At 38.8% G+C, this 18,038-nt stretch overlaps 1 protein-coding gene across 3 annotated transcripts in view; it reads left to right on the top strand.

Annotated features, from left to right (window-relative positions):
* The first annotated feature begins 8,072 nt into the window (after positions 1 to 8,072).
* The window catches only part of adcy2b (adenylate cyclase 2b (brain)), a 51,451-nt gene continuing 41,485 nt past the window's right edge, over positions 8,073 to 18,038 (top strand). For 2 of the 3 annotated variants that reach the window (XM_043218253.1, XM_043218251.1), the window contains exon 1: positions 8,074 to 8,583. In XM_043218253.1, coding sequence (XP_043074188.1) covers positions 8,233 to 8,583 — 351 coding nt within the window. In that variant the 5' untranslated portion in view covers positions 8,074 to 8,232. Of the gene's footprint in view, positions 8,584 to 18,038 lie in introns of all 3 variants that reach the window. The other variant, XM_043218252.1, reaches the window with a different exon arrangement.

Below are 18,038 nucleotides of genomic sequence, written 5' to 3'. Positions count from 1 at the left end.
AAACATGTTACATCAAAACGCGGTGTGAAATCAGGAGGAAAAATCAACTAGAGCAAACTTAATGGTATTAGGGGTTAGTGAGTGACCCAGGGAATGCAATTTGCTCCTCTTAGCCAAATTCTCGAGCAAATGTGCTCGTCCGTGCATGTGGGCCTATTTTAAAGGAAGGTACAAAAGTTTAAGACTGGTCAGATTTTAAATTAGTTAGTGCATTAGTGCATGTAGAGCTTTAACGGGCAGTACAGACCTGTGAGAAACAACCCGTGATGCTACCGACTTGAGAGAGCCTTACTGATATTGAACATCTAAAGCAGAATATGCACACATACGAGACGGCTAATATATTATCACACACACACACTGAGAGTGGTTTCTTTGTTCCCTGCTCTCATTCTGTCATCCCCACCCAGCAGATGTTATGCATCACTTCACAGTTACAGGAAGAAAAGAAATAAACACACTGGGAAATGTCCAAATTACCAAAGGTGTGTATGACAAACAAAATGATATGCGACAAAAATGCTCCGCGGTTAAAATTCCAGCCCGCCCGGCCCATTAACTCCATTCTGCATCCTCCCTCTGCATGTAGTCTTGTTGGCCCGTTTAAGGTCTATTTTTGGCTCTTTGTTGAGAAGGCTGGAGACACCTACCTCTTTTACGTCTTAAAAATGTCCTGAACCCACCAATCAAACGGCGCGATCGTTTCCAGCCGCTCTCAGCTCCGACATTGGTCAGTTTAACAATGGCTTGAACTTTTTAGCCGGCTGTGGAATTGGCCTCTTGACCTGTGGATGACATTTGTATGGAACCTGAAAGATTGGCTTCATTGACCTTTTTCGCTTTCATCTGGTCTTTCTGTCCGTATCAAGAGGACGCTTCTTCGTGCGGTGACTTGTAATGACCAGTAATGATTTGGTATGTGAGATTACAGGCAGATTCTGGTTTGAGCGTCTTGAGATGCCTGCAGTCTGTCCTTGCAGATAAGAGGCTCTTCAGACAGATTATTACTGAGATGGAAGACTCGAGCAGGGACTGAAGTATTAAAGAACATGAGTTAGACTTTCGATAGAGTTATTGAAGTTAGACTTTCTCGCCGGAGATGGTGCCGTGTCTCCCTTAATGATTAAAACCCCCCGCTGCTGCTTTCAAGTAGAAGTTCACTCAAAAAGGAACATTCTGTCATCATTTGCTCACTCCCATCTCCTAGCAGTCGTGCATGTTGTTATCATGTTTAGTGAGCACAATAAATATCGGCTGATATGTAATGTGCATCATGTCAGTAAAGACGGTTCTGTAATCAGTGGTAAACGGGGCTCTGAAACGGTTCAAGGAACAAAAACAAAAAACAAATGATATGGGACATGGGACAAAAAAAAGCCCACATACTTAAAGAACATAAAAATGGCGAATGCTTTTCTAAATTAACAACATTTTGCCATTACTCACAAAACTATTCTGATCGCTGAAACAGTAAGCCATTTTGGTAGGAGGGGAAAAAGACATGAATGTTGAGATACTATAGCTACTTTTAATTTTGTAATAACAATAATATTGTATAAAATAATGTAAACTAATAGTAAAAAAAAATACTATTAGTTGAAAATTTAAATGTTAATTATCCGTTGTACTGTATTTTCTTTTGGGGAACTGTATATGCAGTTTTTATAGGCTACACTACACTAGGCCCGTGCCGTTTTATGTAGGTCCACCCACTTAAACTTTTCTCAGTGCTTAGCTTATTATTGAGTGTCGATTGCTTTTAGATGGGGCACCACATCTAAACAATATTTAACAATATTTAGTTGTTTTTGCAGTGTGATCAGGAGGGTCTTGTAGCTTCTTTGAAGGGGCTTTATTTCGCTACAGTATTATTTAGATAACAGTCGTCTGCATGTATCACTCTTACACGGCTATTTACCTCATGAGTAGCCGAAGTTCTTAAACAAGGACATTTTTGGTGAACCTTTGGGTTTTAAGGTAAGACACATTGTTTAATGAGGAACGTGAAAACAGAAAGGTTAAAATATCAGTTCTGCTTGGAGTGAACCAATTGATTTTTTTGCCCAGGTGGTAAATTATTTATATCATTATTAATAAATTTAAGTCATTTTTTTGCTGATAACTTACTGATACTCAAAAGCATATGTGGCTGGAGTGAGCGAATTGTGACGCAAATCAGTGAATTATTTGTTCTTTTGAGCTTATCTTTTAAATGAACCAATGTTTATACATCATGCTTTCTTTCCTGTAATGATATATTTTTTGCTGAAGCAGTAAGTTTGCTAAAACCTTTTTTTCAACGTTTTGTTGAAATTGTTTTTCTTTAAAAAAAAAGCTTTTTTAAATATCATTATGTAATGTTAAAAAGATTTATAGTTAAATAAATGCTGTTCTTTAAAACTTTCTATTCATCAAAAAATTGCTAGTTTCCGGAATTGTTTTCAACATTGCTAAAACTTTTTTTTTTACATTTCAGTAGAGGAAATTAAAATTTAATTAAAACTAAGTTTCAAAAAATAACATTTCACAATATTCATCCCATAAATGCAGCAGTTGTGAGTGTGAGAGACAAACTTTTAATGGTGGCATAACTAAAAAAAAACAAGATTCATTGATTTCTTGGGATCTGTGAGATTGCAAGTGTTGTACCCCAGATAGTCGGGATCCAGGCTTGTCGATGCTCAGCAGGACAGCAATTTGGCTTGTAAGCTCTCCAATCGAAGTCTATTGGTGATAATACCACACAACATGGCAACAGTGAGCTTCGGGCAATGTAGAGATGTCACGTCCATTACGGGAGGCTAGAGATTACTGGTGATGCCTTTAGCACTCGAAGAAGATGAGGTTTGCACCAGCAAGCGAAGGTCATGCTTGCACTGGCCGGCTTTGTCCCTTAATTGAGTGAACGTATGTATGCATGCATTTGCGTGGCTGTGGAGCTCCTCAGATGTGTACATCTAATGAGATCGTCAGCCCATTACACTGGACAGACTCAATGGAGTCAAAATTCAGCAGAGTGCCAGTCTCACACAGCCATTAGACAGGGAAGCTTTAATGGAGACTATCTAATGAGGGGTTTTTAATGCTTACTTTTCAACCACGCAGTGCTTCGCAAGTGTTTCATCTGAAAAAAAAAGCCTCAGACTTGGACTCCATATGGGCTTCCAAGGTGGTGAAGCAAAACAGGTTTTAAAACAGTGCAAGCAAATAAGCGTCTAAATAGTATGGCAAATAAAATATACAAAAAATGTACTTTTTAAATGCGATGGGTAGGGTTGTGCGATAAATGCATATCATATGTACACAAAAACTGAATATCTTATGCAAGCCAACAATTTTTGTATCATACGGACGCAAAAACACATATTATTTGTACGCCAAACACATGCGTTTCATCGTACACTAAAATCCCTTTTTTGCATTTCAATACCACAAGTTTTTGTTTTTATTTGGCATACTATTTATGCACAGCTTTGTGAGACTGAGCTGAATAAAGTGAAAAAGGACGAGCAATAAATCAGCTTTGTACAAAGCAGTTATTTATAATGTAATAATATTTCACAAGATTACTGTTTTTGCTGTATTTTATTCAAATGAATGGAGACTTGGTGAGCATTTTTTTAAATCACAGCAACATAAAAAAAAAAAAAGCTTTTGGGTTGTTAAGTATATCTAAGTGATTTTCAGTACAAGTTCCAAAAATGCAAACCCATCCGAAGAAAGCTCACATTTTGCATACAATTTTTTGGGTTATCTTCAGTGAGCTTTATCCACAATGCCATATCAATTTAATATGGATGACATGAATTTAAATAGTCTATTATAGATAGATGATTACCTGTAATGCGTAGAGTCAGATTTGCATTTTATTTATTCCAGTAGGTTTGGTCGGTTTTGAACTTTTCTTGAATTGGTGACTTAAGGGCAAATCTGATTTCTCTTTGATTTATTACTCTTATATCCCACTATGCTTTTTTTAAATTTCATTTCGAGGGGCAAAATGAGCATATGGAATATAGTCCTGTATTATTTGATTCAATAACTAAGTTCTGAATTATTCACTCCAATTGTCTTCAGTTGAACGTTTAATCACTGATTGCTATGATTTCACCTCAAGTGTCTCTCGTAACAGCGCTGGTGTAATGACTGCTTTGTTATTAATGACGTGAAAGTTGTTTTAATCATGTTCATGTTATCTGAACAGTCTGTGTCTTTCTTTTGCAAGTGTGGCATTGCCTTGAGACGTTGAGAAGATCTGGGAGTTTCTCTCTTCACAGTGCTCTTGACCGCCGCTGCTGCTGACTCAACTGAAGCAGACAATTTATTGTCTAATTACCTCTGGAGAGTGTAATCACAGTCACTCCTCGCAGCTTCACAAGACCTTCTGGAATACAACAGGATTAAAGGAGCACATAAAGAGAGTCTTCTGAGAGACTCACAGGTAAAAGAGCAACAGCTGGGGACAGTGATTTTAACAAGTACGACATGTTTCTGTTTCTTCTGTCAAATCCCTGTCTGTTATTCCTAAGCATTAGCTAAATTAAATCAGAAGTGAAGTATGGATTCTATTACGGGGTGAGCTTCACTTTAAAGTTAAACCTTGACAGGAATGTTATTCCAGGATCTTGGAGACAGGAGCTACAAGGAAATGTTTTATCATGTTTCCTGTTTCCTCTCCTCTCTTCTAAACCAGTCTGTTGCGTTTGGTCTTTCATTCATTAATGTTGTCATTATTGTAAGTCTCTCCCCATAGGAAAAGAAAATAATGGAGATCTCTCAAAAGTAAGAAATCTGTTCATCACTATGAACTAAAACATTTTACTCAAATTTCCAAGAATAAATTATCTTACTTATACTGTTATTTACTGTTATATATACTGTTAGTTATAAATAATTGGTAAGTAATGCATAATATATATATATATATATATATATATATATATATATATATATATATATATATATATATATATATATATATTGTCAGTCTGCTGCCCCTCCTCTTTATCGTCACCATCACCCCGTCCTTTATTCGCCGCCCTTCACCAGGCTCCCGACGGGAGTGGGTGTGTTCGAGAGGAGGGGCGTGGTATTGTTCAGGTCTGGCGGCGTGTGACGAGGCACACCTGAAGTGGATTTAGCCTCGTACCGCCGTCGCCGTTAAAGGGCCGTGACGCGCCTCTCCTCGGGAGACCGGTCTCTTCCCCCGTGCATGCACGCTGGTGTCCTCGTGGGTCCAGGAAGGGTGCGCGATGGACCTCACCCCGCCGTCCGAGAACACAGAGCTCATCTTACTCTGCCGCCCGAGCAACGGCGACGGAGCGCGCCGCGGAAGAAGCCGCCGCCGCCTCGCGCCCGGACCAGAAAAAGGGGGCGCAGCGACCGCCGGACTCCGCCCCTTACCTGGACCCTTCCCCTGGAACACGGCCTCAACCTTCACTTTCCCGAGCACGACGCGAGGACACCAGATCCCCTTTTATTTGGACACTTTCCCCTTGGACACTTTATTTTGTATTTATTTTTATTCTGTTAATAAAAAAAAAAGCCTCTCCGAGGCCTGACGCCACGCCCACTGTGTCTGTCGTTGGCTCCTCCCGTCACAATATATATATATATATATATATATATATATATATATATATATATATATATATATAGGTATGAAGTTTTTTTATAGAACTATTAAGATACTATTATTACATAGAAAGCCTCTGCCACTCCTTCTTCGGGTCATCAGCGGGAACTTTCTCGTGAATATTAGATTAACTACACTTCCCATAAGCCCTGTACTTGGCACTAATCACCCGTCACATATTCTGTTGTTTGCTGCCTGCCTACTGACTTTCGCCTGAATATCGACTACTGCTACTGAATTGCCGCCTGCCCTGACCCTCACAAGTATCTTCATGTTTACAATTCTGCCTGTCCCTATTACTTGCATGTTTTGTGTCTTGTACTGCAAACAGACCCACCTATCCCTAATAAAGCTGCGAATGGATCCCAGTGATGAATTATTACAGAAAAGTTTGCAGCTACACTATCCAGCAGCGATATACCATTTGTCATATGAATTGTCTTCTCAGGCTCAGCAGACTCCACCAGCTGCAAAATCCTCTCATAGAGGAACTTGTTATGATGTTACAGGTGCTACAATGACCTTCTCCAGAACCTCCAACACAATACACCAGCACTGTCATTGCAGCTACTCCAGCCCCACTACCCAGCGTAAATCCTTGTCTGGCTTTTCCGGAGAAGTTCGATAGTAATCTGGCTCAATATCAGGGATTTCTTCTTCAATGCACGCTGCTTGTCAATCAACAACCCACCTTATACCACCTTATATCACTGAAGAGGGGAAGATTTCTTCTGTTTGTTCCTTATTTACCAGAAACACGCTGGAGTGGATCTCCATTTAATTTTTTTCCATGAGTTCCTTCAATGTTGCCGAGAGGTGTTTGGCGAATGATTGTTAATCCTAACTCAGAAGAAAAACTGCAGTAATAACCGAGTATGCTCTGGCTTTTCGTACTCTCGCAGCGCAGACACGCCTGCCATGACGAGGGAAGGACTCTGGATCAGTTCATCAAACTCACAATTTAGATTGACAGCCTCCTCAGTTCACGACAAACTAGCCCACGCCTGCTCACAAGAGCTGTGCCCGAAACCCCAGAGCCCATGCAACTAGACACTCACCACATCTCCTCAACATCTTTGCCTATGCCAAGATCCAGTCAGGTAACCCTTTTCGCCCTTAACTCAGATCATTGCTTAACTGTCCTGGTTACTCTAGAGACCTCCACAGCGGCTATATTACTGCAGGCTATGATAGATTCTGGGGCTGCCGGGAATTTAATGTCACTTTGCTCAAAGGAACAACATACCCCTAATTTGTGGTTATCCATTCACTGTGCTGAAGGACCATCACAACCTGGAATACCTAAGACCTGCCCGCAGACTCAATCCCCGGCAATCTAGATGGTCACTCTTCTTCTCCAGGTTCAACTTTACAGTCACATATCATCCCGGTTCTAAGAACACTAAGGCAGACGCCCTGTCACAGCAATTTGAGAGAGCCTGAACCCAGCACACCGAAAATGTAATTTCACCAACCATCATCGTCTACCCTATCCAAAGGGATATTATTACCGAAATCGAACAAGCCAATGCTAAGCACGAGATACCTCCAGCCTGTCTCCAAGATAAATAGTTTGTGCCTCAAGATCTTTGTGAAAGAACCATTAGCCAGGAGCTCATCAGGTTTCTCTAGTTCTACTGCAGTGAGAACCAACAGGACTAGAGTTGCTATTTGATGTGGGCCGCAAACCATCCACAGGTCTGACACTTTTTCATTTCATCGTAGGCTACCAACCTCCGCTATTCCCCTGGTCAGTGGAGCCCTCCAATATGTCTGCCGTTAACGACTAGATCCAAGGAAGTGAGGAGACGAGGGACCAGGCACATCACATGTATCACATTGCCGCCTGCCTTAATCCTCACAAGTATCTGTTCATGTTTGTCTGCTCTGTTTGATGTTTACAATTCTACCTGTCCCTATTACTTATATATTTTGAAAATATTTACATGTATTAACATGCATATGTTATAGATATAGAATCAGGATTTATTAACTTGCTTATAAACTGTTACACTCATGCTTGTTTATATATACGGAATAAATATACACAGCACACACACACATATTATGCAAACAAAAACTTTTATTTTGGATGCAATTAATCTCAATTAATAGTTATTTTATTTATTTATATATTCCACCCAAGAAATATCTAAGTTGATACTTCAGTGAAGCATAACAGTGCAAAAGTCTCCCGAGTGATGAAAGAGCAACATCTGAGCGACACATGTTCCTCTGGGTGTCTAATCAGTCATCTCTGATTAACTCATATCACTGAACTTACCACGTGCTGCGCTGCAGACATTATACTGTGCATGTTGGATCTCCGTCAAGCCCACCACTCCCTTTCCTCTCTCCTCCCTTTTCCTCTTCTCTTCCCTCCACATTCTTTTGAAGACTTTCTCTTCCTTTCTACGACACAGAGTCAGTAGTACTAAGAGCTTGCACCCTGTCAAAGAAACACACACACACACACACACTCTCTCTCTCTCTCTCTCTCTCCCTCTCCCTCTCTCTCCTCCTCCTCCTCTCACACGCTCTCTCTCGTGCGTGTCTCAGTCGCTCTCCGCTGCTCAGTTCATCATGTTGGCTGGAGAATGCTGCGTGCGGCAGCGCTCTCTCTCCTGCCCTGGCGCGGGACGCATCTGTCCCAGCCGCCGCAGCTGAGCACCCTTACGGAAGAGGATGAGCCAGAACGGCAGCAGCAGGAGGAAGAGGACGAAGACGAAGGCTCCGGGGTCCAGCCGGACCCTATGTTCCAACAGACGGCATACCTGCTGGAGGGTCCGGAGGACATGGTGGCATCATCCGGGGGGCTAAAGTCTCCAGACTGGGTGTACGAGTCCTACTACCGCATGAGCCAGCAGCATCCGCTCATCGTGTTCCTGTTGCTCATCGTCATGGGAGCGTGTCTGGCTCTGCTCGCCGTGTTTTTTGCCACCGGACTGGTGAGACTCTCTGTTTTTTATCCACCTACTCTTCTGTACTTTTCTGTCTTGCACAGTGCTTCTCGGGGGTTCTTAACTGGTTTCGCTTCAGGACTTTGCGTTGAAAGTTGAGACTGAACAGTGAGTTTTCGTGGTACCTAACACTTTCATTTGACCTTAGCTTAGTTTGGTAAATGGTTTTCAGGTTGAGGGTGTGTTGTGTTAGCCGCTCATATTGGCATCTGTTAAATTTGGCTGGCTTCTAAGTTAGAGATGAACGTGTGCTGAAATAGCATATATTGATTGGTCACACAGCCTTTGTTGGCAATAGTAAAAAGGAAAGTGCTTTTTGTAACACTTTAGAATAGGTAACACTTATTCACTATTAAATGCGACTTTTCCCTAAATTAAATTAAGGTAGTTGTTGTTTAGGTATTGGGTAGGATAAGGGATTTAGAATAAGGTCATGTAGAATAAGGCATTAATATGTACTTAATGAGTGCTAATAAAATGACTAATATTCTAGTAATAAACATGCTAATAAGCAACTAATAGGTGTAATCTTAAAATGAAAAAAGCCGATAAGCTTGTATTTTCATTTCTATTTGCAACACCATCAAAAAAGACATACCAGCTGAGAACCGTTCATCATATTTCACCCCAAAATTTTGATTTTCACTTGTCTGTGAAACACAAAAAGAGTAATTGTGAAGAATGCTCTGGTCACTCTTTTTCTTTTAATTACAATAAATAGTGAGTAAAGCTTTCAAAGCTTCAAAAAAAGGCAAAAGCATCATAGCTCTGTTCCTAGTATGTTGTAGTCATACAATATTTTTTTGTGAGCGAATAGTAGACCAACATATAAGCCATTCACAAAACCGATCTAAATGATTAATTCAAAAATTAAAATACAGTTCACAAATAACATTTTTGACGCTAAACAGACTGTAGGTGCGCTTTCAATGTGTTCCTCAAACAAAGCCGTCATGACTTCAGTAGACTTTTATGACATTTTTGTATCAATTTTGAAGCTTTGAGGCTTTAGTTCACATCCATTGTGATGTAAAAATAATGAAAAGTCATTGTAAACAGGAAGACTTTTTCACTGGCAGTGACTGAATGGGTGAGCTATCCCTTTAAAATGTTTTTGTTTTGTTCCTATTTTGGGAGGCCATTCATTTTCCTCTCTCTTCCCACAGTTGTGGTTGTGGTAGCGCTGCAGAAATGTTTTTTTTTTTTGTCTGTGAGAGTGTTTTTACCCGTGTGTGCAGTGCAGCACTCTCTCTGTGTCTGCGGGTGTGTGTGTTTTTTCTCTGCGTGGCAGATTGTGTGAATCTCTCTGGTGAGAGAGCGGTTTTCTGAGAGCGCCACTTCTGCAACCCTCATTTTCACCTGCTGTTTCACCCGTTCTCTCTCTGACTCTCTTTCTCTCTCACCAGATGCTCGGTTGTCTGTGTTTATGTGTAATGGGCTTGTAGATTATTGAAGTCGGTGTGCTTGGAGTGCACTGTAAACGCTAAGGTTGCCTCAATGTAATGAAGTTTTCTCTGAGTGTAATCTAATGTGGAGAAAAAAAAGCGAATCATTTAAGTTAGCTAGTTACGAGAAGACTATGACTTGGAATTAAAAACACACTTGATGCTAAGCAATTTACACGTTGTTCCCTATTAGAGGATTGCAAAACTACATATTTCAAAACCAGCTAGTCAGTGAATTACCTTAACTGCTATGAAGCTAAGTGTGTGAAGCAAGGCCTGTATAACTGAGAGTGTATTCACACCAGGAAAGTCCTCTAGTTCACTTGCTTTGGTCCATATCATTGCTGTATTAACACCTGCCCAAAAGATCTGCACCAAGGTTGGGAACAAACTTGAGTTTGATTCATTCGAACCAAGCCTGAGATGCACCATAATCAGATACATTTTTATCCGATTTGCACTTCTGTTTAAAGGTATGAGGCCAGTTTTTTAATACTTTGGTACTTAGCATGGATTCATTAAAATAATTTTTAGGATGCTTTAAAAGATTGATATTTATATGAATTTACATTCATTTTTATTCTCCCAGAAATCATTATCAAAAAAGCAGTACACCTTCCACGTAAATATTAAGACAGTAAGAATAAGAAACATTCATTAGAAATGTTTCTTGAGCAGCAAATCAGTATATCAGAATGATTTCTGAAGGATCATATGACTCTAAAAACCTACAATTCAGCTTTGCATCACAGGATTAAATTACATTTATAATATACTACAATAGAAAGCTATTAATGCAACCTGGGTGAACCCCAGTGTACATATACAATGGGAAATCAAATGTATTAAAACAGCTACATATTCTTCACTGTGTTGGTTAAATATATATTTATTCTTATTAAGTGTATAAAAGTGGAAGTACATTTACATAGTTGATTGACAAGGCCGTCTTACCTTAGCTCCGCCCTGAGTGAGCTGTGTCACTCTGGTGCAGGGGAAGACAAAGGCTGTATTTACACCGCATAGTTCAAGTGACCCAGTTCCGCTTTTTTTTTCTCCCATGTGGCACAGATCAGATATGGCCCACGACCGTGTAAGCAGGAAAAATATCACATGGATTCCGATTGGTTTCAGGCCTCATTCATATGTGTAAATAAATCAGATGTGAACAAATCGGGTTTGGACAAATGGGATATTCTCATGTAAACGTCAGTGAGTTTTAAAAAAAAAACATTTTGGGTTACAGACCTGTAACATGAAACATCTCTAGCTGACTAGCAAAGTATTAATGTGGTTGGTTTGTGTTAAATAAAAGATTTGTGATTTATTTGTGAGGTTTTGGCAGGGTAAAAAATTAGTTTGATCAATTTTAACCAAAGTATGTTAAAGACTTTTCATTAAGACCCTAAAGCATCATATCAACCTATGGAAAATGGGCGTCCAGTGACCTTTTTACAGTGTTTACATTACTTTTGCAATATTACTTTCTTGTTCCCCGTTTTACATGTTATAAGGCACACATCTTTACGTCCCCCTTCCAGAATTCCACGTACTAGCATACAATTCATCTTAGTTATGGTACCAAATACAGATTTGGGTGTTTAATTTTTAATTTCATGAAAGCTTCAAGTGCAATCGTAATTCTATATGTGCAAACAGAGAACCATGGATTTGGCCGTTTATTTACAGCTCCACGGCAAACTCAGAGGTGCTGGATGAGAGTACGAAGCGAAGACTGGTGGGAGAGAGTTGTTTTTATGGAATTTTTAGTTTGCCATCAAACTCTTTAACATTTGTGCATATTGCAAAATGCGCCGAAAGTCCTTCACAACAACGCAAAATTCCCAATGTTTCAATGGCTTTGAATCACTTGTTTTTAAGCTGCAATGCGTAAAAACACATGCAAACGTAGTTGTGTGGCTGCAAAGGAGAAAATAGTCGATTAGTCAAACCGTTTGAGAAAAGTCTGTGGTTAATCAGGTATATCGCCCACGCCTATTTAATAACGGGTTGCTTTTTATTTAGTGAATTTCTTAGAAGGGTGAGAGGTTAGGTTAGAGAAATAAAGCAAAACCTACTTCATCGTGATCAAGTAATCACCTGTTTTTAATGGAATTGATATCTCAGTCCATGGCTTTTGGAGGGCTGAGATCAGAAGTGCAGACTGAAGCCCCCATCGGCTTAAACCCAGAACACTGTCAGCATGCTAATTAAAGCATCGCCACCGAAACGGAACAAATCTCAGTTCATCGACCTCGCTTATCAATTAGTCAGCCGTTTGTGACCATCCCTGGACCCCATTCTTTCAGACGGTAACATTTACTGCCCAGAGCGCAGGGACCCGCATCTTTCATTTACGCAGAGCTTGGGTTCGTGTGTGTGTGTGGTGACACAGCTCCCATCATGCTCCTGTGGTTTGACCGCGGATATGTTGTTTTGAAGCGCTGAGGCTCTTATCTTGGAAACAGCAGTCTGTTTTACACAGGCTGGCTAATGGGGCCGCAAAATGTCACGTAACACAAACTTTGCTTTATCGCCGTTTCTCCCTCCATCGTGCCTTTTTGTTTCAGTTCGGGGCAGGAAGTTTTGCCTTCTCCTCTTTGAAGGCTTATCTTGTTTTTTCACACCAAATCTGTCTAAAGATTGCGTTGCTGCTGCACTGTCCTGAGAGATTAAAGATTGATGGAGTGCTGGTGGAGTCGTGCGATAACAGGGCTGAAAACAAGAACAAAAGTTCACTTGATTGGAAAGCCACATTAATAAGGCGCAAGCCACGGAGCACTGGTTAATTAAAAGGGTTTTCCCTTTTATTACTGAATAAAAAAGAGAAAAGAAAGGGTAAAATGTACATCGGTGTTAAAGAAATGGCCATTTTTCAAATCCTTCATTTCATTTTTACTTTAGTTAAGTACTGAATTTAGACAAAGTACACTACAGATAACTCTGATAACCGTTTTATTGTGCTAGTTAACTAGATTGAGATTAACTGGAATGCACAATGATAAGTTATTGAGCATTCAAATACAATGCAACAAGTCAAAATATACCATATAGTATTTAAAAATAAAGAATAACAAAAAATGGGCAAACGTGTGTTGAAATAGTATAATCATATGTACAAAATATACGTCACGCTGGGTGAAATATTTTACTATTGATAACATTAATTTTAGATTAATACTAATAGCAAACATACTACATTGTATTATTTTGAAAATGCTACAGCTGACGGGAAGTTTATTTATATACTTAATGTCCACATTCATGTATTTCATATGGGCAAATTCTCAGCAGATTCAGGTTTTTTTATTTTGCATACGTATCATTTAGTTAGTAGTATCATTAGTGGTACATTGTCATCACAAGTTTTCTGATCATAATCGCAGGCGAATCTGATATTGCGTAATAAAGAGCTGTACTGACAAGATGTGCATGACACTCACATTTGATTAACTGCACAGCCCTAAATGAATTAGGATTGGTTCATGGTTGGTGAATCTTTTTAACAGGTTCATTGAATATAATCGGCAAAATCACATCTAATTTCTTCCGTTTGAAATTATGAGAAATTATATATTTTTTGTATATATGTAAAAATGACAGTATTATACTTTGGAATTTAGTGAAGTAAACATATCTCAAAATAAATTACATATACTTGCAAATACCTAAATACGGTAACAAAGTAAAAATACATGTATTGATTTAAAATTGAAATACTTTTATTTGTGCTGTGTTTTGAAAAAAAAATGCAAGAGCAGTGCTGCTGTACATTAACTAAGGTGTTCCCAGTTATGTAGTTTTGTATTTATGTCACCAGTTTTTGATCCTCCGGATGAAAAATCAGAAAGCAAGCCACTCTCCTCAACAAAAACCTTACTTTAATCCAATTGTTCACTTAAAAAGCATCTTCTAATTGGCTTATTTTTAGCTGAAAAGAATAATAACCTATCAGGCAATGATTTATGTGCTAAGTAATACATTTGATACCATCTTAATCAATGATAGCGAGGCAAAAATGGACACTTTTTTTCTATCATCCTGATGATAAGCCTCTTACCAGCGAGATTTAATTTCTAATGGCTGCACTCCTTCCCATTCTAACCTCTTCAAATTACACTGAGAGCCAAATCTTGGAACAGACTATTTGGACATGAGCCACAGACCCACATCGTCCCGATGCTTTAATTACAACAGCAAAACACAAACAAGCTCATGAACACATTCCTGATCAACAGTCCATTTAGCCTGCACATGAAGAAAAACCAACTCAAGATCATTTGCGTGGCACGTCATTGGGAGCATTCAAGGAGGATTTGGGCGAGATCGTGTAATAATAAAGCTGACGTCAACACTGCAGAAAATGACAGCGTGGAGTGGGATGAAGTGGACGTGAAGGTTGATCAATTAGATGAGCTATGGAGATGACGGCGTCACACTGAGCTGATCTTACCAGCTCATGCCATCATTAAGATTCGCTTATAGTGGCTTTGATTGAATTCAGTCGCTGACACGCTGCACAGCATCTGTAAAAATGTGTTGGCCTCTGCTTGGCTGAGTTAATTAGAAATGCAGTGTAAGATGAGCTTGTCATTGGTACTTGTGCTATGGCTTAATGCACGCTTTTTTACAAACCAAATAGATTTGAAAGTGCTGCCGTATATCAAAGTCACCCTGTTCTGGACCGTTGAAGAGCCCAATTAAGAGGTTATTACATGAAACACTGGTTTCTGACATCACCAGAAAGTATCAAGACACTTAAGCCACACTTGAAAATGTATGAATGTCATTGCATTAGGAGTAAAACTCATACTAAGTGGCATCTGCAACAAATTATGCTTTTAATTGCTATTTTGGCTTTGTTTATAGGTCCTACGCTCAATTTAAATCACTTTTTATGCTGCTTCCTTAGCGCTTGATGACTAGAAAGTAGCTTTTTACCATTTTGAATGAATGTTTGAATTTAATGCATTACACTAAGGATGTATTTTCACTTTTATTAGATACAAGAGTAAATCCTTTTCAAAGGCATATTTTTTATAGATCTAAAGTAAACTTTTCAAGCTTGTAACACAAGACAATTTAAAATCTAATCTAACCTGGCCTTATCATAAAAATGTCAAATTGTCTGATTTTAAGAGGCTTATTGATCTTGACTGTAACGAGGGCAGACAAGGCAAGAGACACGCGGATCCAAGTGCAAAGCTTTATTTAAGAAACAGACAGTGGCAAACGGGTATGTAGGGGGGAACCAGAAAGCAGTCCAATCAGATACAAACATCTTCCAAGACGGCAGGCAAATGAAGACATTCCAGACATCAGGCATAAAACAGAACACAGGGAATCTAACAAGGAAACTGGGAGGGAACTAGGAAAGGAGAGGGATATATGCTAGCAATGTTTGGCCTGGAAGAGAGGTTAAACTGTTCTTAATGGTGAGTGTGTAATTGAATGCAGGTGAGCCTGTGATTGATTACAGCTGTGTGTGTGGCATCAGTGCAATGGTGATGGAAAATGCAGTCCAGGATGCAACAGTATGTGTGACGTGAGAGTAAGAATAATGAGAGAGTGAAATCCGATGGTGAGTGAATGAAAGTCCATTTACTGAGTTCATGATTTTTTTTGTTGTTGTTATTTTTACATGTTCATTAGATCCCACACATAGATGCAAACATTGTTGGTTACACCACGTAACACTGATTTGGTGGATTATTCAAACTTTTTGAAATATTAAAAGTTTAACAGTTCTGTTAAGAACTCTTTAACTTATTTTTCTAAGATATATATATATATATATATATATATATATATATATATATATATATATATATATATATATATATATATATATATATATATATATATATATATATATATATATATAATTAGTAATAATTAATACATATTAAATTAAAAGTAGCTAATTTGTTCATTAAACAGCTGTTAAAAACAAAAGTAATTGGTTACGCAGTCGTTTAGACAGTCTACAAATACTGTAATGACTGTTAGTTGACATGCCATTGGAAAGTTATTAACTGTTAGTAAACGGTCTAAAGTGGACTTTTGAAATAAAGTGCTACCCAATAATCCACAAGAGAACCACATAACTCAAGCCCATCAGTTCACATTTTGTGAGGTAAAAAAAGTGCTTTTTAGTTAGAAACTAATTTACCTTTGAGTTGTTTTGAACTTTAAACTGTTTATTCTTGCTAATAATATTTCTTTCTCCACTGAAAATTAGTATGATCTGAATAAGCAGAGAAATATGCACAGATCAAGCACCGTTTACCAGCAAAAACAGTCTGAAAACAAATACCTTAGTGAATATTGATGTGAAGGCACTAATAGTAGATGGACTTTTTTCCTGGAAGAAGCGTTATTTTGAATTATGGACTGTGGGCTACACACAACTTTTTATTTCAGAAGAGTGGTGTGAGTCACTTTTTCATCAACTCTCACTCTTACGTATCCATTGCTGAAGAAGTGACGCAAAATGCTACATTTCCCCGAATCTGTTCTGACGAACTCATCCACATCTTTCATCAAATTTTCATTTTTCGTAAGAAACACGTTTGAAAGTGTGTCAGGTTCATCCAGATCTTTTTCTTGCCACTGTAGCTTTCTTTTATTTTGAAGCAGAGTACAAACATGGATACAGAAGTGATGTGCAAGCTGTAATAGACGCTTCTGCGAGATAAGCGTCTGTCAGTAGTTTGGAAGAATAATAAAAGTATGAAAAATGCATGATTCCGTAACGTTCCAAAAATTACAGGCGCGCAGCAGTAAAAATATATACGCACATTGCAAAATGCAATGCAACAATCGATTTTCTTTTCTTTTGCCTTTGTATTTTACTGCAGTTGTGAGATAATGAAAAACGTGGCTGTTTTGACGGTTAAAAATACACGAGAGTGTGGGTACGGTGTAAGTTCGCTTTCTGCTGACGGTGAGTGGCATGTTTTACATTTTTGTTTCATCAGCAAGTCTGCAGGGCTGCGAAACCACAGTAAACACGCACAAACTCACATTAAACTGAAATGCTCAGGCGAACGAACAGGAAGTGCCTGTGGAAGCCATAGCGCTGTAACAAAGCACCCCGATGTGTGCGTCTCCGTGCCTTTGTGGCCTCTGCAAAATGGAGTTAAATGGATTTAAATGGGCTCAAATGCACAATCAGCTGGCTATATGAGCTCTGGCCCTTGATAGGGTGGAGAGAAGGGACTGATAGGAGCCCGGTCTGATTCATGCTGTGAGGGATGAAAGAGTGATGAGAGTAGACGAACAGGAAAGAGAAGGGCTGATGGGAATGGGCCTAAAATGGGTATTTTAGGCTAATCGTGTAGGCTGAGAATCTGCACTTTGATGTAGACATTTAATTATAATTGCCCTGGAAAGAAGAAGGGGAATGTCAGCGGGTGCACATTGTTAATTGTGTTTGCTAAGGCAAGCATTATTATTGCATTATATGAGGGTTTAAATGAACCTTAATTTATCCCTTGGTGCATAACGGCAGACATGAATGATGCTAGACTCGAATGGCACCTTTAAGGTGCTAATACGCAGCCTTTAGGGGCAAACAAGGTACAAAAGTGTACCTTTCAAAAGGAACTGTCCTAGTGACAGCTTTTGTACCTTTTTTTTCTAGTGTGTAGGTGACAAAGATGCCGAAGAAGTAATGCACATAGATTTAAAGAGTGTCTTTTTAACCTACACACATTTGGCTCTGGATTTGCTTAGAACTAATTAAAACAGAATTAATTATTTTGTAGTCTAACATTATCCTGTCTATATTTTTGTTTTGTTTGTGTGAAATTAAAAAAACATCCGTCAATCATCATACTTAGCTTTTTTTCTGTGATAGAAATGATAATGGGTACATTTGAAAACATTTAGGAATAAAAAAACAGGCTCTTATGTTTTGCTGATGAACACTTTTGGATTTTGTTATCATTTGACAAAATTACAGCTCGATTGGAAATTATGCACAAAAATATTCTC

Source organism: Puntigrus tetrazona, chromosome 19 (genome assembly GCF_018831695.1).
Source record: "Puntigrus tetrazona isolate hp1 chromosome 19, ASM1883169v1, whole genome shotgun sequence".
Classification (NCBI taxonomy): domain Eukaryota; kingdom Metazoa; phylum Chordata; class Actinopteri; order Cypriniformes; family Cyprinidae; genus Puntigrus; species Puntigrus tetrazona.
The sequence above is the reverse complement of the archived record's forward strand: the minus strand, read 5'-3'. Positions and strand labels throughout refer to the sequence as shown.